The sequence below is a fragment of the Simochromis diagramma genome, unplaced genomic scaffold (genome assembly GCF_900408965.1).
Source record: "Simochromis diagramma unplaced genomic scaffold, fSimDia1.1 OVJJ01000165.1, whole genome shotgun sequence".
Lineage (NCBI taxonomy): Eukaryota > Metazoa > Chordata > Actinopteri > Cichliformes > Cichlidae > Simochromis > Simochromis diagramma.
Window position 1 is genome coordinate 2,448,421 of NW_024387467.1, and position 22,324 is coordinate 2,470,744.

A 22,324-nucleotide genomic window follows, 5' to 3' on the forward strand; every position below is an offset into this window, starting at 1 on the left:
TGGGCAGTGTATCAGTGATGTCAAATAAGACAACAAATACAAATGTTTCTATGATTTGGACGTATTCTCTCATCTCATCAAAGCACGAGTACAATAACTGCAGCTATAAAGTGAAGCCATCATATTATTCATGATTCCTTTCATATCAACTATTTTATAATGTGGTCAACATCATTACATGAACGTAGGACCATTTAAAGTTGAACTGGAAATGTTTCCTCCAGTGAAGGATCAAAAACAAACAGTACAACAGTACTATTACATCAAAATAGTTCTGATCCACCACTGAAACAATGATTTCTCATGATATCGATGTTTATATTTGTTCATAGAAAAAAAATTCTGCACAAAATCGATATTTTGAGATTTTTTTTTATTTCAAACATTAAAAGTATGACAGAGTAAGAATAATGCAAAAATCCTGTGACTTCATATTTTTCTCATCATGAATGTTTTGACATTTTGTGCAGCTTCATTAAATAAAGTGATTGTTAAAAAATGATCTGAATGTAACAGGATCAGGTGGGAACTGTTTTCAGATTAATGTTATAGTATGAAGAAAGAATCCCACAGCTATTCCAGATGTTTGATCCTGAGGTAAACAAATAAGGAGGAGGGAGGTATACTGGTCCCATCTTTGGATAACAGGTGAATGTGACGATAACCTAAGAACACAAAAGGAAACAATTAGGAGGCAACGAGGTATATTTATACACACCGACAGATGAGAGACAAAATACTGCAAATGTCATGATATGGTTCTACTAGTGAGGGTTTTTCACCACATCTTTCAGACTCTTATTGTATTATGTAAAATAAACTGGTTCCCAGTAGTCCAGTTCCTTGGAATCGTTGGTCTGCCTGCCTATTGATCCCGCTTATCTGTTCCACTCTCACTACAATCAGCTGATTTGTGTGTCAGAGGAGGAAAATAGTGGTACAGTGTGGATATGGAAATGACTTATTATTGCACAAAAGGACGAGAGCACGACGGTAAAGTGCAAACTGCATCCAGGACAGAAAGAAATGTGTTATGTTGCTAACACAATCTTCTCTGTGCAAGCATCTGCACAGCATGCTAACACTAGGTTAGCTTTAACATCAGTCTGAGTTCTTGGCTCAGTGAATGGCGACTCAACCCAGCAGCCAGACCCTAAACTTCAACAGGTAACAAAAGCAGTGATGAGCCGTCAGGCTAAATACTAAGAGAAAGATCACATGTGTGTCCTCACACGTAGGGATGTGTGTATGTGGTGTGTAACTGTAGCCTCAGGTTCACATTGTTAAATGGTAATTATGAGACATTTCAGGTTATTTTATAGAGAAACGCCAAAGTAGCAGTTCTCCAGGGAGTAATTAATTAATGTACTCCATTACAAAAGTGTTCTGTGTAATGTGTGTAATATATGACCGTTTCTGAATAATGACCGCAACACTGACCACAAACATTTGCGCCCACATCATGCAGTAAGTTTGCATAAAGAATATAATGTGTTTGATGCTTCTTAGCAATGGTGATGACTCTCAAGGAGGAGCACATGAAAACCCAATGAGAACATTGGGGGGGGGGTTGTATCCTTGTAGGGTCTAGCTCACAATATTAACCACCTTGAGACAACTGTTGTTGTGATTTGGCGCTATACAAATAAAAATGAACTGAACTGATGGACTGGACGTTGTTTTAAATGTTAATGTGAATATGAAGTTTAAAGAAGAAACTGATCCGTACCTTGCTGCATGCAGCTCAGAGGGAGTGTGTACTGGCCCACAAAGTCATTCTTAGATGTCTTGTCATAGTCTTCCACTACAAAGCGCACCATGGCCAGCTCAGGTGTGTGAATGGTGAAATGCAGAGTGTCATACCACATGGGGTTAAACCCTGTGAAAAGGATGAACTGCTCAGCACCAGCGCTCAGACAGGGTCTAATATATCACATTTAAAATGGTTTCTGATGAAGTTAAACATAAGTGCAATAAAGAAGGCCTGTAATCACTCATCTACCTGCTTTCCTGTTCTTTACATGACTACTGCCGTACCACGCTGTCAGTGTCAATGCTGACATCATTACTAGTCTAATCTGAGCCAATCAGCCTCCGCTTTGCACGGTTTAAATCTGTGCTCTCCGTCATTCTCCCTTTAAGACCCACCTCTTCCCCATCTCCACCTCAGACACCTCAGCCAGAGCTCCTGGGGGGTCCGGTCCTAAACCTACCACGGCTGGGTTTCCATTCTGCCACGATGGGTAATCGCAGTCTAACTTTTCTATCTCTATAAATAATGTCCAATTCTTCCAAGTGATCTCTCCTTATCAAACTGAAGTCAGTGTGAGTATGTACCGTTGTTCTCAATATGTCTCGTCTCTTGCTTGGCCTGGTCCATAGGAACTCCATGGACCTCCACTCTGACCAGAGGATCCACTATAGAGTCTTCTTTGATGTTGACTTTGGGTAACTGCTGACCACTGATCACCTTCGTTGCATTTAATGAAAACACACATTTTGTTCAGCGTGTTAAAGACCTCACTTTTAAAGAGATCCATCGATTTTTTAATGAAAATATATATAAAAAATCTCTCTTTCACCTGTACGGTGAGGACAACAGGATGGTAGTGATCCCGTTTTTGAGGCATCTCAGGGTCAAACCTTACGTCCGCCTCTCTCATGAAGCTGGGCTTCAACACATAGCCACAGCAGCCGTTCTGACTAAAAAGTCCATCGTTCACATCCATCCCCTCCCCTGCTGTCTGGAAGTTTAAAGCAACTGAGTGGAAGAGGAGAAAAATCATTTTTTGTGGGGATTTTGGGGAAAGGTTTGGGTCTGTTCAGTTCTGATTAAGTGCATGATGTGCTGGGCCACTTGGCATTTTGTTGTTTTATTATTAAAGCTGCACAGATTTTAGCTTCAGCCAGGATCATTCAGTATAATAAGTGGTGACATTATGTGGACAGATATTATTTATGTTTTATTTGAAGGAAAAATATTTGTTTCATCTTAAAGTAATTTTAATTGTCCTTTCTGGATCTCCTTCCTCATCTCTCACTGACATTTGAATTTAAATGAATAAAAAGTGTTTTACGAAAGTCTCCTTACATTTGTATCAGTTTCTTCCTGGGACGCCCAACTGTCACTTTTTGTTTGTCAGCAGGCTTAGTTGTGAATTTAATTATATTAATATAATATAATTATATTAATTATGAAAAAACTGAACAAAAATGTGGAAAAAATAATTATTATATCCAAGCATATTTGTTAGAACTCAGAAAATCACAGTTTTTGTGTAAATAATAATAATAATAATAATAATTCAATACAATTATTTGTATAATTGTATAAGATAAATAAAGGGTTCATTTTGCAAAGCTGAGTTTCTACTATGGAAACTTAATGACCATTGACGCACAAACAATACTTTAGACTGTGCTGAGCCTGCTGACCAACCCTGTTTCTAACCCTTCAAACACGTCATCAGTACGTCATTATAAAAAGCTGGAAAAGTGCATCTTTGTAAATGTACACACAGAACTCAGATGGTGGCTGCTGCTAAACATAGTGTTAAAATAAGGACAATACCGACTTTCTGCTTTAGTTTTGCTTCAGAAAAGATCTAAAGACGCTGAAAGGAGCCTGATTTAGGGGATTCCTGCCAGCAAACCTGGTATTTCTGTATTTTACCTGGACTACCATGAAAATAAAACTCCTAACCATTCCAAATTAAGAGTGAAATTATATCATCAAGCAAAACATATCACAGTGAGAAGTGAGGCATTAATGTAAATGATCTGAGAGCAGCGTTGAAAAATGCTTGATATAGACTTAAATCTGTCTTATTGTTGCATCACCAATTTGGCAACCAGCATTCCACATTTCCTGAGGATTAAAATTGGAAGAGTCTGTTCGAAAACCACTGGGATAAACTCTGCTCAGCTGCCGTGAGTTATGGTGCACAAATTCAGCCCCTGAAATAGATATCAGAAAAGTTACACTCTCGTGTGGTCAAAAACAAAATCTGTATCAGAAAACAAGCATGTGAGTGAACTAACCGGCGTCTCTAAGGTGTTTCCGGGCTTTAGACTCTGTGAAAGAAGCCACCTCATAGAACTTGGAGTGAATACGTGAGTGTTTGAAGCTAGTGAAATGGACACTTTTGCAGTAAACAACACAGTCCGACAGCTCCTTAGAGAGGCGTTGCTTTGACTTCTGTGAAAAACACAAAGGACAAATGAAGTAAGACACTGAATGAAGGCATATATAGTCGTTGCTATGCAGACGATACCCCGTTATATGAAACCAGAAACCTATCACAAATCAGTCAATTGAAATATATAGCATTCTTAAAGCCGTGGGTAAACTGTAGTTTTCTAAATTCAGACAAAAGTTCTTATTGTTCTTGGCCTTAAAAATCTTAGCAACCTGATGTGTAACCAGATGCTAACTGTGGATGACCTTACCTTAGCCTCGAGGAACACTGTGAGGAACCTTGGAGTCATTTTGATCAGGATATCCTTCAGTGCACATATTAAACAAAAATGTAGGACTGCTTTCCATCTCCATCATCTGTTTAGTTGCTAGTTTTGCAATAGGTTGGGGTCCTCATTATTACACAAAATTAGAAGCATCTCCAAGTGTTGCTGAAAAAGTAGTTCATGCATTTGCTACTTCTAGGCTGGAGTCCTATAATTACTTTATTATCAGACTGTTTTAAAATCATAATTAAAATCAGCCTAAAAGTTGATCCTTAACACTCCAGTGAGAGTAATAACTACGTCTAGAAAGAATCACCATATTTCTCTGATGTCAGTTTCTTTTCAGGGGAACTACATGTATGTGAATGAGAGGGAAACGGGTCGAAAGGTGAGCATCAAGGACAAAAAACGGGGAAGATAGGTGAATTTAAATACCTGGGGTCACCCATTCATAGAAACGCACAGAGCACAATAGAGATGAAGAGAGTGCAGGAAGGGTGGAGTGAGTGGAGACAGGTGTCAGGGGTAACGTGTGAAAGAAGAACAACAGCAGGAGTGGAAGGGACCGTTTAAGATGGATATACTAAATAAAGGATTTTAAATATGGAGTTGGCAGGCAGGAGGAAAACAGGAAGACCGCAGAGAAGATTGATGGATGTAGTGAAAGAGGATATGCAGAGGCTTGGAATGACAGGAGGGTGACAGGGATACGGTGAGATGTAAGGAGATGATCGGCTGTAGTAACTCCTAAGAGGAGCAGCCTTTTAGGGGAAGAAGCTACTTCTCCTTGTTGGCATCTGTAAAGTTCATTTAAGATTATTTTCCTCCCAAACTAAATCTTGAATAATGACTCTAAAACACTGTATTATCCAAATAAAGCACCCTAGGAAAAACTGATGCAGGCTTATTTGTTTGTAGAAGTAGAATGGGAGGCGGAGCCTTCAGCTATCAAACACCTCTCCTGTGGAACCGGTTACAATTTGGGAGAAAAACACAACTGCTACATTAAAGAAAACTTAGAACAGGATAGGCTGATCCTGAACCATCTGTTTGTTATGCTGCTAAAGGTTGCTTTATCCTTGTCTATTTTCTTACCCATCTTCTCTTTGCCGAGCCTGGTTCTGCTGGAGGTCTCTTTGTTTTAAAAGGGAGTTCTTCCTTCCCACTGTCACCAAATGCTTGTTTAACAGGGATCATGATTGCTGGGTTTTCTCTCTTGCATTATTAAATACTATGTTTCAGTAAAAACCAGTCAATATTCATTCCTTCATCCTCCACGCTCATGAACAGTGCCCAGTCTCAGGTGGATACTCCTGCTACATGAGGCCTAGCTGGTTGAGGTCTAAGCATCCCCCCCAAGCATATTTCTTCCCAGATAATTAATGCCCCAACACAAAACATCTCATGCTGAACGACGTTACAGGCTACATGACTTTTGGGCTTCCCCTGACCCTTTCATGTCTGTCACTTGTGCTCAGGGTGAACCTGCTCTCGTCTGTGACTCTGTGAAGTCTGTTTCTGATTGTATGGTCAGAGGCAGGTCCAGCACCTCCTGCCCAGCTGTCCTACAGTAACTGCTGTCTCCTCGAATTTCCTCCATGCTCTTGAGACTGTGCAGGGAGTGAAAAACTGGTGAAAGAAGAAAAAAAAAACAAAATCCAGAAAAGATGATGTGGAAAAATGTGTTGCCTCCACCTGTGAAACGTTTCCTGTTTTGGGGTTGTTTCATTGCTGCTCCTCTGGTGCACTTGTTGTTAATTTTATTAACACCAAAGCAGCAGAAAATGAAGCAAGCTCCTGTGCTACTTAACTACCAGGTCAGTATCCCAACAGTTTAACTGACTTGATGCTATACTTTTTTAAATAGTGCTCCTTTTCATCTTTTTCTTTTTTCTTTTTTCTGGAGTAGTGAATATCATGGGGAAAACGAAAGAGGTCTGAGAACAGTGAGTTGTTCATGCTCATCAAGCTTGAAAAGGCTTACAGAAGCATCTCTAAGGACAGTTAATAAACTGCATTAATGAATGGATAAATGGTAAATGGACTGCTTCTTATTTTGCGCTTTTCTACCCTACCTGAGCACCTCAAGCTATTTATATAACATGCCTCATTCATTCATTCACACTCACTCATACAAGCATTTTTTCAGTTGCTTTTTCTATGTAGGTGATTTCTATCTACTGTTACTCTTCTAACAAAAGCCTAGCTCCATCTGTGAAATATGGTGAAGGCAGTTTCATGGTTTCAGCTTTGCTGTACCCCAGCCACTACGTCTCAGCATCAAAGACAGAACAAAACAATGTTGAATTACAACCACTTCAATTTCTTACATAAAAGCTGTCTGACAAAGCAAAGCAGGCTAAACGATCTCAAAAACAACATATCAAGTCATCATTTAAAGAAGCTATAAACTATAGAACAGAAAACGATAAAACAAAGTAATCGAGACCAACAGTCTGGAAAAGCTTACAAACCCACTGCTAAGACTCCGAGCCTCCAGTGAACCATGGTAAAAGCCATTATCCACAAAGAGCGTAAACTGGAACAGAGGTGAACCCTCGCAGGCCTACAACAATTATTCCAAGAGTGCATCAGCGACTCATCCTGGAGGTCACAGAACCCAGAACAATATCCAGAGAACTGCCCCTCTACTTCCCACTGTTAACACAGTTAAAGGTAAGTGTTCATGAATAAGAAAGACTGGGCAAGAATGGCATTCAGGAGTTCCAAGACGAAAACCACAGGTGACCAATAACACAAAGGCTCATTGGCCAATAAAACAACTTAACGATCGCCAAGACTTATGTGGACTGATGAGACAAAAGCTGAATTTTTTGGAAGGTTTCTATCTCATTCCATCTGGTATGAAACTAACACAGCATTTCATAAAAAGAACATCATACCAACAGTCAAACGTGATGATAGTGATATGGTCTGAGCCTGAATAGGTGTAAATGATGGATCATGTAATCCAGCCAATATTTGTCCTGGTTGTGAGAACTGGAATCGGATCCCTCTGATTGACTTACAGACTTTTAAGGATGACCAAATCTGGATATTTGGTACTCTAACTGAGATGCAACGAAAACGCTAAAAAAAATGACAAACAGATGGCAGCAAAAATTTGCTTTCTTAAATCTGCACACTACCGAAGTTTTAGAACACCCCAATCTTTCCAGTTATTTATTGCAATTCAGGTCGTTTCCCGTCCAATGAATAAATTGAAATGGTACAAAGGTAAGTGGTGAACTGCCAGACGTTAAAAAAAGGTAAGTTTAGTTCTTACCTTTGCTTTAGGGCAAAGTGGGGTGATTTGAGCCAGCGGGGAAGTTGTGCCACCCCTGTTTCTAGGGAACCATAGAAGAAATTGGTCATGTGACCACACATTTTTGCAGAGCCAGCCATTTCACTCATCCTGCAAAGAAGAGAGCCTCATTGTAGCTCAGAGTAGCTCACAAGAGATTTATAGTTTCATTCCACTTAACAACAACATTGACTGTGAGAGTTCAGACACCCAGAATGATGATGATTGTGACAGGAATCTATCTGCTGGGAGTTTGCCATGATTTGCTGGTGGCTAATTGCCAATGTTTTCAAAGTATATTTTGAAATGTTTGAGTGTCATGCACCACTCTTTTGAAAAAAATGATGTTTGGCTTCAATTATTGTGGTCTAAATGTGCAGCAGGGCCCCAAAGCAGAGTTGGATAATGTTTTGCATAGTGATGTTTAGGTTGAAGCCTAACATCAGGAAAAACCTCTAGCACTACCTGCCTATGATCATTGATTTTACACTCAAAGCAGCACGGTGCTGTAATTTTTGCCTCACAGCAAGAACGTCCTGAGCTTGATTCCACCCTCAGGCCAAGGCCCTTCTGTGTGGAGTTTGCATGTTCTCCTCATGTTTGCATGGGTTCCCTCTGGGTACTCCAGCTTCCTCCCACAGTCCAAAGACATGCAGTTAGTGGGGTTATGTTAATTGGAAACACTAAATTGCCCATAGGTGTGAATGTGAGTGTGAATGTTTGTCTCTTTGTGTTAGGCCTGCGACTGACTGGCGACCTGTCCAGGGCGTACCCTGCCTCTCGCCCTAAGACAGCTCCAGCACCCCCACAACCCTAACAAGGATAAAGAGAGAATAGATGGATGCAAGTTTCATCAGTACTTTCATCAGTAAATGTAGGGTGCAATGCCAACTCAACCACAGCCCGGTACTCTGTCTCATTCACCCTCACTGATGAATCCAATCACCGCAGAGTCATCAGAAAACTTCTGAAGATGGAGGTCTCTGTGCAGTAGCTGAAGTCTGTGGTGTAGAGGGTGAAGAGGGAGGGGGAGAGGACAGTCCTTGTTGCTGATCACCTTGTCAGGCACACAATGTTGAAGACACATATTGTAGTCAGCAATGCAGGCCACGGAAAAGGCATCCACCTGCATCGCTGTCAGCTTATCACCCAAGAGGGTCGGGCTGGTGGTGTTCAATACACTGGACAAAAACATGACACTCACAGTGGTCACCAGCTGGTTCAGCTGGGTGTAGATTGAGCCTCCTTAGCTCGAGGAGACTAAATTGGATCCTGATGTGGTCTGACTATGGGTCGGGGCTGGTCCAGGATGAGTCTTTCCAGGGTCTTCATGACGTGGAAAGTGGGGGCCACTGGGATGTGGCGTATTTGGTACAGGAATCAGGCATGACATCTTCCACAGCACTGGGACACTGTGCAGACTCATCATGAACACTTTGTGAAAGACTCCACAAAGCTGGGGTGCACAGGCCTGGAGGACTCACCCCGTCTGGTCCAGCAGACTTGCCTGATTGGAGTCTTCTCATTAGTCTCTGAACCTGGCCATGAGTAAAAGTGACAGGTGGGGGAGGGGTGTCAGGACTCTCACAGGAAGCTATGGTACAATATGGAGAGAGAGGGAGAGACACTGGAGTGGCTGTGGATTGCTGGCTGACTGCAGTATTGAATCTGTTGAAAAATACATCCAACTCATTTGCTCATGCTGTTCTGAGTTTCCACTCCAGCTTTCTCCAGTACTTGTCCTTAGCCTCTCTGATCGTGCCCTTCAAAAACATCTGAACCATCCTCACCTGCTCTCTATTGTCCATTGTTACACGGCTTGTCATCTGGGTAACAATGGACTTGGTACAGAAGTTTATGTAGTCAGTGATACTGTCAGTGGGCCCATTGATTTCCTCACCATAAGAGGAGCCATTTTGCCCCACCCATGTCTGAAACCATTAAAATATGTAAATTACCTCTAGACTTGACATGTCCACAAAGTGTCAGTAATTTTTGAGTATGTTAATGCCCCCCAGGAATAACACGTCCTATGCCAACTGGGTGGTGATGGAAAATACCATCTGACCAAATGGTGATGATTATCATGATCGTGTGTGACACCAGCAGTTAAAATTTCATATAGATTGAATGATGTTTACAACCTGCTCCGTATTTCCTGTTCCCACTAGGCGGCACTCTAACTACTGCTGACAGTGGGTATATTAATCTGTTTGGGGCTGCTCTCTCATCATGACTGTTAAGTTTGGTAGAGACTGGACAAGTTACCACAGTTTCATGCCTCATGCAACTGGCCTTTGGGATATGGCTCCAAGAAACCTTTTTCTACATCACGTCACTCCATAATATGGCCCATGCCCTGAAAATACAGGTAATCATGATAAAAGATGGGGAAAAATAGTTTGTTTTTTCAGATATTACTTAGAGCCAGCCTAATGGGTCTAGGACTGTGAATGATTCTCTATGTCTGTTTGAGCCCTGTAACAGAGTGGTAATCTATCCAGGGTGTGCACTGGCTTTTGTCAAAAGTCAGCTGGCAGAGGCTATTCAGTTGGATCATTACACAGAGAAGTCACATTGCAGCATTGGGTTTGACCAATGAACTGGCTCCGTATTAACATCAGCGCACTTTTATTTCAGCCCTGAACACATGATAGGGTAACTCCTTGTGATGCAAAGAATCCTGTCACAGATACAGCAGGCACGGTGAAACCCTGAACTGTGTAAGTGATACTTGACCACAACACCAAGCAAAATGAGGTGTGCTGCCAACTAACCTGCAAGGTACCACCGCTTGTTTTCACTGCTCCACCAGCCTTCAGAGAATCCCTCACTACCACCACAGTACAGTATTAGTAAGAGCACACACTATCACTGCAAGGCTGGCTTTACCGCTGCTGACCATATGGACAGGACTCTCTTTGTGGGGTTTCATGCTTCTCAGATACTTCACAAAAACGTGAGTTTAAGTGCCCTTTGCTCGATTCATGTCCAAGCATTCACCTTTACATATTACAACGCTGTCAAAATGGGCCCAGCTAGTGAATTAGAAAAATGTATATACTGTTTATACTGATGCCAATTAGAACCTAAAATTTCAAATCTATCACCTGTTGGCACTGATTGGACAGGCACCTATCTAACACTTGTAAAACTTCTTTTGTCCTTCACTTGTCTACTTTCCTGTTTGTTTTTAATAACACGCCGCTGAGACATGCCAGGTTTGGGGCTAAAAGTTCTCTGGGAGTAATTACATTTGTACAAAAATTGTGTTGTTTTTTTTTACATTCATGATAGATTCAAGAAAAAATGGCACAAAGCATATGTTTTTACAACAACAGGGTGCCTAAAATTACCATTTTAATTTGTCTGCAGTGTGCAAACAAAATACTCATTCATCACGTGAGTTAGGTGCCCTTTTTATGCTTGAATTTAATTTTAATTTTTTGCTGTTTATAGACTTCAGTTCAGCATTCAATACAATCCTCCCCTCACAACTCATCAGGAAACTGACAGACCTGGGCATCAGTTCCCTCATCTGCAAATGGTTACTGGACTTCCTGACCAACATGTCCGGCTGGATAACCGCTGCTCACCTACAATCACAATGAACACCGGTGTACCACAAGGCTGTGTGATGAGCCCTTTCCTCTACTCCCTCTTCACCCATGACTACAGGGAGGAGGTGGATCGTCTGGCTGAGTGGTGCGACACCAACAACCTGCTGCTCAAAACCGAGAAGACCAAGGAGCTCATCGTGGACTACAGGAGGAATGCTGACCCACATCCACCCATCTACATTAAAGGGACGGCTGTGGAGCGTGTGAGCAGCTTCAAGTTCCTGGGAGTCCACATCTCTGAGGATCTCACCTGGACGACCAACTGCTCCAAGCTGGTCAAGCAGGCTCACCAGCGCCTCTTCTTCTTGAGGACTCTGAGGAAGAACCACCTGTCCTCAGACATCCTGGTGAACTTCTACCGCTGCAGCATCGAGAGCATCCTGACCAACGGTGTAACAGTCTGGTATGGGAACTGCTCTGCCTCGGACCGGAAGGCGTTGCAGAGGGTCGTGGAAACTGCCCAGAGCATCGCAAGAGCACCACTTCCTGCCATACAAGACAGGAAGTGATGACTGAAAAGGGCTGGGAAAATCATCAAAGACCCCAGTCACCCATCACATGGACTCTTCACCCTCCTGCCCTCTGGGAGGCGCTACAGGAGCCTCCGGACTAAGACCACCAGGTACCGGAACAGCTTCTTCCCCACAGCTGTCAGACTCCTGAACTCTGCCTCCTGACCCACATTAAACTCATGGACTGGACATACACACACCCACAACCACCTATAACTGAACACACACACACAATGGACAAAACAAACAAATGACCGACTGTACCCTCATACACACAATAATAACATGGACTGAACCACCACTCACAACCACCAGCACTTTATATAATAACTGTACTGTATCCATATATCTCAATGATCTCAACTGCACTACTGTAACTGCTGTATAGACAATCATACTGTGCAAGACAATAATTATAGTTCTACACTGTTTATTAATTCTCGCAATTGTATATCTATAATTTGCTATAGCTTTTCATATTTATGACCAAACGTATAACCTGTTCATATCCTGTACATAGCTTGTACACTCACTACACATATAGTATATTCATAACATACCTTCATACCGTGTACATTGTAACACATCTATAATAGATCTATATTCTGTAATATATCTCTATGTCATGGCTAAAACACTTCTGGATGGATGCAAACTACATTTCGTTGCCTTGTACCTGTGACATGTGCAATGACAATAAAGTTGAAATATATTCTATTCTATTCTATTCTATTCTATTCTATTATATTCTATGCTACTGCATGGCAGACCCAGCAACAAGGGCAGAATGAGCAAATGAAGGGACTGTCACATGCAAACACAAGAACAAAACTGACGTGAGTGTACTTGCCAACTGTTTGCAGCACAAATGATCTCTTACAGAAATCCTCACGGCCGAGGCCGAACCCGACAACCAGAATCAAATGCAGATCACACAGAGGCACGGACGAGTGTAATATGTGGGGATATGTACAGGGGCACGGGGCAGGAAACATGGAGGCTTGAAGACACTGGCTTAACCTGAGAAACATTAAACACCGGATGAATCCGAAGGGTGGGACGCAGTGAAAGCCTGAGAGCCGTTGGACTGAGAACCCTTTCCACCTGAAATGGGCCAATGAAGCGGGGTGCCAGCATACGAGCGGTTGTGCGGAGTGGGATGTCTTTGGCTGCCAGCCACACCTGTTGTCCTGGAGCATACACGGGAGCTGGTGTCCGCCGCTGGTTGGCATAGTGACGCTGGCGGGATACCGTCCGTAAAAAAGTGTCACGAGTCCAAGTCCAGGCCCGACGGCAACGCTGAAGATGGTGTTGAACGGAGGGCACGGCTAGCTCTGCGTCCTGCTCAGGAAATAATGGAGGCTGATATCCGATAGAGGCCTCGAATGGAGAAACACCTGTAGCAGAGGAAACCAGTGAATTGTGTGCATATTCAATCCATGGTAAGTGAGAGCACCAGGATGCAGGATTATTCGAAGTGACACAGCGGAGTGTAGTTTCCAGTTCCTGATTAAGACGTTCTGTTTGCCCGTTAGTTTGCGGGTGATAACCTGAACTTAAACAGGCCTTTGCTGGCGATACAGAAAGCTCTCCACTCTTGGGAGGAAAATTGTGGACCTCTATCGGAAACAATTTCAGCTGGGATGCCATGGAGTCTGAAAACGTGTTCCACTAAGAGCTTGGCCGTTTCAGATGCGGTGGGGAGTTTTTGTAGCGCTATTAAATGTGCAGCTTTGGAGAAGCGGTCTATGACGGAGAGTATCACGGTCTTTCCCATGGAAGGCGGGAGTCCTGTAACAAAGTCAAGGGCTATGTGAGACCAAGGTCTATGTGGGGGTTGATAAGGGTTGTAAAAGCCCAGCAGGTCGCTGATTACGGGACTTATTTATGGCGCAGACGGTGCATGCTGCCACATATTCCTTAACGTCTTTATCTAGCGTCTCCCACCAAAAATGCCTTTTAAGCAAGGAGGCAGTCCTACCTCTTCCAGGGTGACATGCAAATCGGGCGGTATGGATCCATTCCAATACCTTCGCCCGGGCTGCCTTGGGAACAAACCGCCGGTTTTTTTTAAAACGACCAAAAAATAGTGACTAACAGGCTTGTCGAGCATTTAGTCTCTTTGCGTTACGTAGATAAGTTAAATTTTTGTGGTCAGTCCAAACAACAAAAGGCTGCTCAGTGCCCTCCAACAGATGTCGCCACTCCTCCAAGGTGAGTTTCACTGCTAGCAGCTCTCTGTCTCCCACATCATAATTTCTCTCGGCTGGGGTAAGTCAGCGTGAGAAGTATGCACAAGGTTGTAGTTTTAAGGACGGGCCTGCTCTCTGTGACAAAATCTGAGGCATCTACTTCAACAATGAATTGTTTGTTTGGATCAGCCTGGATTAGGATAGGTGCTGTAGCGAAAAGGTGTTTGAGTTTTTTGAAGGCGGTGTCTGCTTCAGGTGAACACGTAAAAGGGCACTTTGTGGAGGTGAGTCGTGTTCGGGGAAAAACAAACGTCTGAGCGTCTGTAAAAGTTCGTGAACCCCAAGAAGCTCTGCAGCTGTTTGCGTGTAGTGGGTTCTGGCCATTCTGTTACTGCTTTGACCTTAGCGGGGTCTGTCTTCACCTGCCCTCCTGCCAACACATATCCCAAGGATGTGACTGTTTGTGAATGGAATTCACATTTCTCAGCTTTGACAAATAGTTTGTTTTCCAGAAGCCGCTGAAGTACGGCACGAACATGGGCATGGTGCTCCTCAAGATTCTTGGAAAAGATTAGGATGTCATCAAGGTAAACAAACACAAATCTGTCTATGAAGTCCCCGAGGACGTCGTTTACCAGAGCCTGAAACACTGCAGGTGCATTTGCAAGACCAAAAGGCATAACTAGATATTCGAAATGTCCAAGATGTGTGTTAAATGCCGTTTTCCACTCATCCCCCTCTCTAATGCGAACTAGATGATATGCGTTTCGACGGTCCAAAACTGTTGCTTCCTGTGGTATGTCAAAAGCAGAGGTAATGAGTGGCAGTGGATATTTGTTCTTTACTGTGATGTCATTTAGACCGTGGAAATCTATGCATGGCCGGAGTGACCCATCCTTCTTTCCCAGAAAAAAGAAGCCTGCCGCAACTGGAGATGATGAGGGTCTGATGATACCAGTAGCAAGGGAGTCCTGGATGTATCTCTCCATAGCGAAGCGTTCAGGCTTGGATATATTATTAAGTCAGCTAGTTGGCAAGGGTGCGCCGGGGAGCAAATCTATTGCACAATCATATGGCCTGTGAGGGGGCAGTGACTGAGCTTTGCTTTTATTAAACACTTCACGTAAGTCATGGTAAATGGTGGGGACGCCTGTGAGGTCGGGTGACCTCTCACTCAAGGGAGTGGCCTCATTGGGCCTGGGCACACGTGCGGAGGTCAGACAGTTTGAATGGCAAAATAGACTCCAGCTTATCACCTTCTATCCCTCCCAGTCCAGGTGGGGATTGTGGAGTTTTAACCAAGGAAAGCCTAGAGTGAGGGGCGAGTCTGCTGAAGGGAGAACATAAAAGGTGACGTTCTCTCTGTGATTACCTGAGGCGACTAAAGTGACGGGTTTGGTGATGTGAGAGATCTGGGAGAAAATCGGATTATTTAATGCACACGCTGGAATGGCCTGCTCCAGTCGAGTCAGTGGAATTCCTAACTGTGTGGCAAGACCTGTGTCGACTAAATTCTGCTCAGAACCGGAGTCCACTAATGCCTGCAGGGAATGGAGAGCTTGATTACTTTCTAGAGCGACTGTCAGCACCAGTCTGGGTTTCCTGGTGAAGTGTGAACCGCCCACCCGTACCCCCGAAACTACAGGCGGGTCGCTCCATCTCTTCCTGAGGCAGGATGCGACTAAATGCTCCTGCGAGCCACAATAAAAACAGGCACGAGAGCTCAATCTCCTCTCTCTTTCCTCTGGAGATAACCGAGAGTGGTAACCCTGAATGGGTTCGGGCTTAATGTCCACGACGGAGGTGGACGTTCTGGCATCCAGAGGCTGAGAGACCATAAGCATGGGCGCCAGCGAACGCAGCGGGGTGCGGGGAAGCGAGTACTGTGATTCGCGGCTTCTCTCCCTCTCTCTTTCCTGCAACCGGTTGTCAATGCGGAGAGTGAGAGAGGCCAGCTCCTCAAAGGAAGCAGGCTCATCACGGGTAGCAAGCTGATCCTTAATAGCATCACTTAATGACTGCAGGAATACTCCCTGCAGTACTCGCCCTGACCAACCAGCCTCAGTGGCGGCAGAACCCGACAACCAGACTCAAATGCAGATCACACAGAGGCACGGACGAGTGTGATAAACAGAACTTTATTTCCTAGGGCCTGACAAATACTGTGAACTATGAGGAATAACATGGGACTTCAATTACGGTGGTAAACAGGAGTGACGCTAAACTATGAGAAATACTAGACTTACGAAAGCACCAGAGAATTGTGACGAGGGGAAACATGACCTGGAGGCTCTGAACACTAGAATGAGAGGAGACAAGTTTTAGTGATCGAGTCTGTAAATGAACCATAAAGAAACATTCTTACTTTGGCAGGTGGAGGAATGGCAAGGAAGGAGTGAGTGGTCCGAGTGAGCAGTTTTTGGTCTCCAGGAGATGGTGGTCCGATTGAGTACTGTGACAGGAGGGCAGGCAGGTGAGTGAATCCGAGAGGTGCTGTGACGCAAAGAGCTGCCAAGCACAAACCAGCTTCCGGATGAAAGTGTGTATTGCCAGGAGATGGAGGTGGCAGACAACAGGATAGTGTGGTTAGCTGAAGACTTGGCGAAGAGGAGTGGTGAGCGCTGGTCTTAAGTACTGGCAGCTCAATTGCCAGCAGGTGTGGAGACATGCAGGAAAGCAGCGACTCCGCCCTGGGGTGGAACTGTGACTGAGTGGAAAAACCCCAGCACTCACCCAGACCACGACACCGTGATGTTGCCAGACCTTTGCTGCTGCAAGCCTCCACAATCCGGTGGGATATCCTCTGATTAGACAGAGCTTTACAGAGATGGCTGGATTAGCAAGAGCAATCAAATAAATATATAATTTGAGTGTGGTCAATATAGGTATGAAGCGCATACACCAGACACAAACTGTGTTGGGAAGGTTACTTTTAAAATGTATTCCACTGCAGATTACAGATTACATGCCCCAAAATCTATTTTGCAATGTATTCCGTTATGTTACTCAATGAGAGTAACGTATTATGAATACTTTGGATTACTTAATATATTATCATGCTTTTTACAACTACATGAATGTACTACTGCTGTTATTACTATCACTGAAGGCTACTCACCATACCAATACCCAGTAGCGGCTTTTGATATGGGCAACATGGGCGGTTGCCTAGGGCGGCATCGTGGTGGGGGCGGCATCACAGGCATTGGCAAAAAAAAAGTTGCTCGTACTCATGCTGCCCTGACATCATGTCAGCAAACTTTGGGGATGTCATAGGCACCGATCGGTTTTCTATCGCCCATTTGCTGGGAGTAAGGGCGCCCTCCGTTTGCGAGGTGCGCCTGCTGCACAGGGAGGAGAGGGCGGGGCGGCGGGGATTCTCTGGCTGGCTGGAGCAGCATCTAATAACAAACTCGCAAAATAAAAACAAAATACAAACAAAACAACAAACACGAAAACACCAGACATCATGATACAGACTTATAATTTGCACCGATGTTTTTTCGAAATTCTGTACACGAAAAGTGAGCGCGAGAGCCCTCGGTGCGCCTGCTCGCTGCTGAAGTCAAAGTCAACTTTATTGTCATCTCCGCTACAGTCCAGTATATAGAGAGACGAGACGACGAGGCTCCAGTTACAGCAGTGCAAGTAAACAAACAATAAATATAAGAAGAGTAAAAAAATAAATACACACTTTAGGACTCGGGGTAAAGGATCAATAACAATTTAAAATTTATAATTTACAGTTTGATGATTTAAAGTCTCACACACAACCTGTCGAAAGGGGCGGGGCCGGCTGCTTCCAAATAGAGCACATTTCATTCATAATGTTGTAAATCCAAGCCCATTATGGATTCATGATTTCATTCCTGGGTTGTGTGAAATCCCAGAAATACAGCCTAGACAAAGTGAATCTGTGAACTGAGGTGTAGGTTTATTAGGTTATGTTGCGGGGATCCTCGGGTTGGGGGCTGGGTGTTCATACTTATTAAAACCAATGGAAGATGGTCAGTGTTGCTTTTTGGTAATCTCAGTCTCTCAGTGAACGTGCTCCTGTGCCCAGCCAGCACGTCATGGAGTAGCTGGGAGGAATTATCCATGACATCCAAAAACAGTCAGTGATCACTGTCGGCCTCTCTTGGTTTTTATTACCGCTAACCATTTTTAAGCTCAGTTTATAAAACCTTGTCATGTAACTACAGCCCAGCCCATGCAGCAGTATATGAATGACTAACCTCGTGTTGTGGATGGATTATCTCAGTTGTTCTCCTGACTGAAGTTTGGTCTGTTTACAGCATCCTGCCATGTGATTGTATTTGTCTCTAACCATCAGGAACCCTCACGTTAACTTTTATCGAGTGGAAAAAAGTTAGCGTTCATCCTCCAGCTTCACTGTGCTTATGTTATGCTAAGATAGCTGTGTCGCTAGCGATCTCGTAGCGCATCATTATATGCTTCCCAACAAGCTCATCTTGTAACCGGAAGGTTTATGGTTCGATCCCCAGCTCTGTCTGTCCTGGTCGTTGTGTCCCTGGGCAAGACACTTCACCTACCGCCTACTGGTGATGGCCAGAGGGGCCGATGGCGCGATATGGCAGCCTCCCTTCTGTCAGTCTGCCCCAGGGCAGCTGTGGCTACACCTGTAGCTGCCTCCACCAGTGTGTGAATGTGAGAGTGAATGAGTAGTCGAATTGTAAAGCGCCTTGAGGGTCTCGAAAAGCGCTATATAAATGCAATCCATTATTATTATTATTATTATTATTATTATTATTATATACCAGCTAGCCCAACTTCAGTAACCCTACAAATGTCACTGCTGTTTAGTTTTCTGTCTTCATTTATGTTGGAATAGCAGATAGAAGATAGCAGAGCTGTACATCTTAATTTGTTTCAGAAATCTCTCGGTCAGGACATGGTATATTATATTTAGATGGAAGCTAGCGAGCTAACTTCCTGCTAACTTCTAACTCCGTTAAATTTAATAAATTCTGTTTTCATGGATGCCTGGATGTTAAACTTAATTGTTACACCTGGTAAAGTAGCAACGCTGATCATTTTATTACAGATGAAAGGATTTAGACAGTTTTTAACTCCCTGTGATGCCCCAGTGATCGTGTGACCTGCAGCGGAGTTTGGGCCCAGGAACGGCTAATGACGACAGACTTAAGGACCGGATAGGATGGTCATTTGTTTCCTGGCTTTTGGAGTCTCAGTCAAAGGCGTATCCTTCAACTGAAGCTGGAGTTGCTCCTGATACATCTACTGGAGTTTGAAGCAATGACAGTAACGTATTCTGAATACTTTGGATTACTTAATATATTATCATGCTGTTTACAACAACGTGAATGTACTATTGCTGTGTGATTTATTACTGTTACTGAAGGTCCGCGACTCCGAACTGTAGTAAAGGGACCTCTGACTAATACGGCGGGGTCCCTGTCGGCTCGTAGCCAAAAAATAGCTTTACTTTGTTGTGTGGGTCAACTTTTCTTGCGAGAGACAGAGAGAGGCGTTGAAAGACTGCTCCAACGGAACTTATTGTTTTCGGAGGAAAACACGAACACGGTGTACAGTCGAGTCTTAATAGCTTACTTACAACTGGGCTCGTCAGGCTCTCTTCTTGGCTGCAGTGGTTATTATTATATTTACATGCTTCCAGCTCCCGTTTTTGCTCGATGACAACTCGTACCTTTCCACTCCCCTTTTTCTCCCTCCTCGCGCTCACAGACCCATAACGTGTATGGCAGTGCATTCTCCCTGCAACACGGACTACACTTTATCTAAATGTTAGAGAAGGCACTCAGGTATAGGAAAAAGCTTGCATGAATATGCGTGTCATTGGGTGAATGACACTTGTTGTAAAAATTACTTTTCAAAACATCAACCCTAGAAAAGGACAACATGCTAATCCTGGCAAACACTTGCTATTCATAAGCATGAAGGCCCTTGGTGGACGGAGCCCTTGCACTTTGGTTGCAGACATCTTATGATCACATTTGACCTCTAAAAAGACAAGACAGAAAAAGCACATTCGGATTGAAAGGGAGTGTCCCCCCGTTGCTCTATGTAACCACCGTTGGACTGTCTTTTCTTAAATTAGAACTGAACAGAAACATCTCTAGAGCTAGAAAAGTGTCTAGCAGCTCTAAACAGCTGATATGGAGCTTGCATTGTGCTGTGCCATCACATATCACATTTTGAAAATTTCCCTGGCCAGTTGCATTCAAAAGTCACCAAACTTTATTGATCCCCATGGGGAAATTCCTCTCTGCATTTAACCCATTCACTCAGTGAATCAGTGGGCAGCCATTGGGCGCCTGGGGAGCAGTGTGTAGGGATGCTACCTTGCTCAGGGGCACCTCAGGGTAGCCATTCAGTGGATTCGAACCCCCGACCTTCCAATCATGGTGGTGTTTATTTCCTCCCATAGTAATGCTGCTGCCTTGTCTTCCACAGGAGTGTTTGTTAATGGGAGGAAACATGGTGGCCTGACCCAGAACTGTAACCATTAACCTTGAGACAGTTCTCGCTGCCCACGGTGGGTGAGGGGTTGTCACTCCCTAATACATCTAGAGACAAAGAAGATTTGCAAATGCTATTTGATCTATTTAACTATTTAAATAATATGCAAATATAATACTGTCATATACTGGGATTTTTCCAGTGTTTTCTCCAGCCACCAAGTCCAGTCTCTGTTTTTCACCTCCCTGCGGGGCCATTTTCGTCCAGGCCCAGACAGATCTGCAGTTCATCTTCTGGACTCAATCGCAGGGATTTAAGGAGCAGCTTGAGCTGCCATTCTGTGCCAGATTTTCTGCTACTCTTTAGTGGTAACTTGGCTTCTCTATGTAATTTCTTAGATCTTTTGACTTCTCGTGGCTAATGATATTCTCTCCCTGTTTCCAGTCTGTCTCAGTTTGGGTCCAGGTTATATCACTTACCTGCTTGGTTCACCTGTTCACTCAACACTGCTCTTCTCTCCGCCGCACTGGTCTAAGCTCGGTCACTGTTTCATTACTCACCTGTCTGCCCTCCTGGACCCTGTCTCCCGCTGGAATCGGAGAGAGCGATTGTTGGAGCTGAGAGAGTCTAGCAGTTGCTTCTCCTCCCTGAAAATCACTCTACTCTGCTCAAGTAAGCAAAGTCCACCACCTCCAATCAGTGTAACTGGAAGGTTTTCCCCTGGACCAGTGACACCAACTCTATTTCCCTCTCTCCTTGTGAGCCCCCTCCTTGTGAATCCTGTTCTGTTTCCCTGGGTGGGTCTGCCTTTGAGTTCCATTGAGTGCTCATGGCTGTTTCAGCCTTGTGACAAACTTGTGTGAGGTGTTTGACACTTAGGAAATGAAAAACAGGAAGAAACCTCTGGCAGAACCAGGCTCAGGAAGGACTGTCATCTGCTTTGACCGATTGGGTTAAGAAGACAGGATAAAGACATGATGTGGAAGAGAGACAGAGATTAATATGATACAGTGCAGAGAGGTCTATTAATACATAGTGAGTGAGAAAGGTGACTGAAGAAGAAACACCCAGTGCATCATGGGAATCCCCCAGCAGCCTACACCTATTGCAGCATAACTAAGGGAGGATTCAGGGTCACCTGATCCAGCCCTAACTATATGCTTTAGCAAACAGGAAAGTTTGAAGCCTAATCTTAATAGTACACAGGGTATCTGTCATCCAAATCCAGACTGGGAGCAGGCTCCAGAGAAGAGTGCTCGGAAAGCTGAAGCCACTGCCTCCCATTCCCATCAAAGTCATCTGTTTGAGTGGTACAATGGCGGGTGACGGATGCAATTGGGAGAGGGTAAATTATTATATATAGCATATGTATTAATAGGGTTACACCCATGCACCCATGCCTTGGGAAACCGCAGGTGGGAAGCAAATACAATGTGGACAAAATTGGTGTTAGCACGTAATGCTGTGGAACTCCAGTTTGTCCATGTAAACAGGGAACCTTCTTCACACAATAAGGTTAATTATGGAGTCTATTATTCCATAACTGGTTGGAATCATATATAGATATGTCACTAAAAGTTCACAGATTTTAGCAAGGCTATCTCTCTGCTTACTGTAACTTCTCCCAAGGACTACTTCTGATAAGACTCATGGTTCCACCAGCATTTGACTTCCTCAGGAAACAGTTTTCAATGCAAGCGATTTATCGTAGAGATCAAAACAAATGATCTTGAGTAAATCCCGTGACCTCTCCTCCCATCTCTCGTGTAA

General features: G+C 43.8%; 1 protein-coding gene across 1 annotated transcript in view; it reads right to left on the bottom strand.

Annotated features, from left to right (window-relative positions):
* Positions 1–400: 400 nt before the first annotated feature.
* plcd4a (phospholipase C, delta 4a) overlaps positions 401–22,324 on the bottom strand; it is a 50,498-nt gene continuing 28,574 nt past the window's right edge. Inside the window, exons 11-16 of the mRNA XM_040014846.1 lie at positions 4,042–4,198; positions 3,841–3,957; positions 2,583–2,761; positions 2,338–2,470; positions 1,730–1,879; positions 401–665 (exon numbers count right to left, since the gene is read on the bottom strand). Coding sequence (XP_039870780.1) covers positions 574–665; positions 1,730–1,879; positions 2,338–2,470; positions 2,583–2,761; positions 3,841–3,957; positions 4,042–4,198 — 828 coding nt within the window. The 3' untranslated portion in view covers positions 401–573. The remainder of the gene's footprint in view (positions 666–1,729; positions 1,880–2,337; positions 2,471–2,582; positions 2,762–3,840; positions 3,958–4,041; positions 4,199–22,324) is intronic.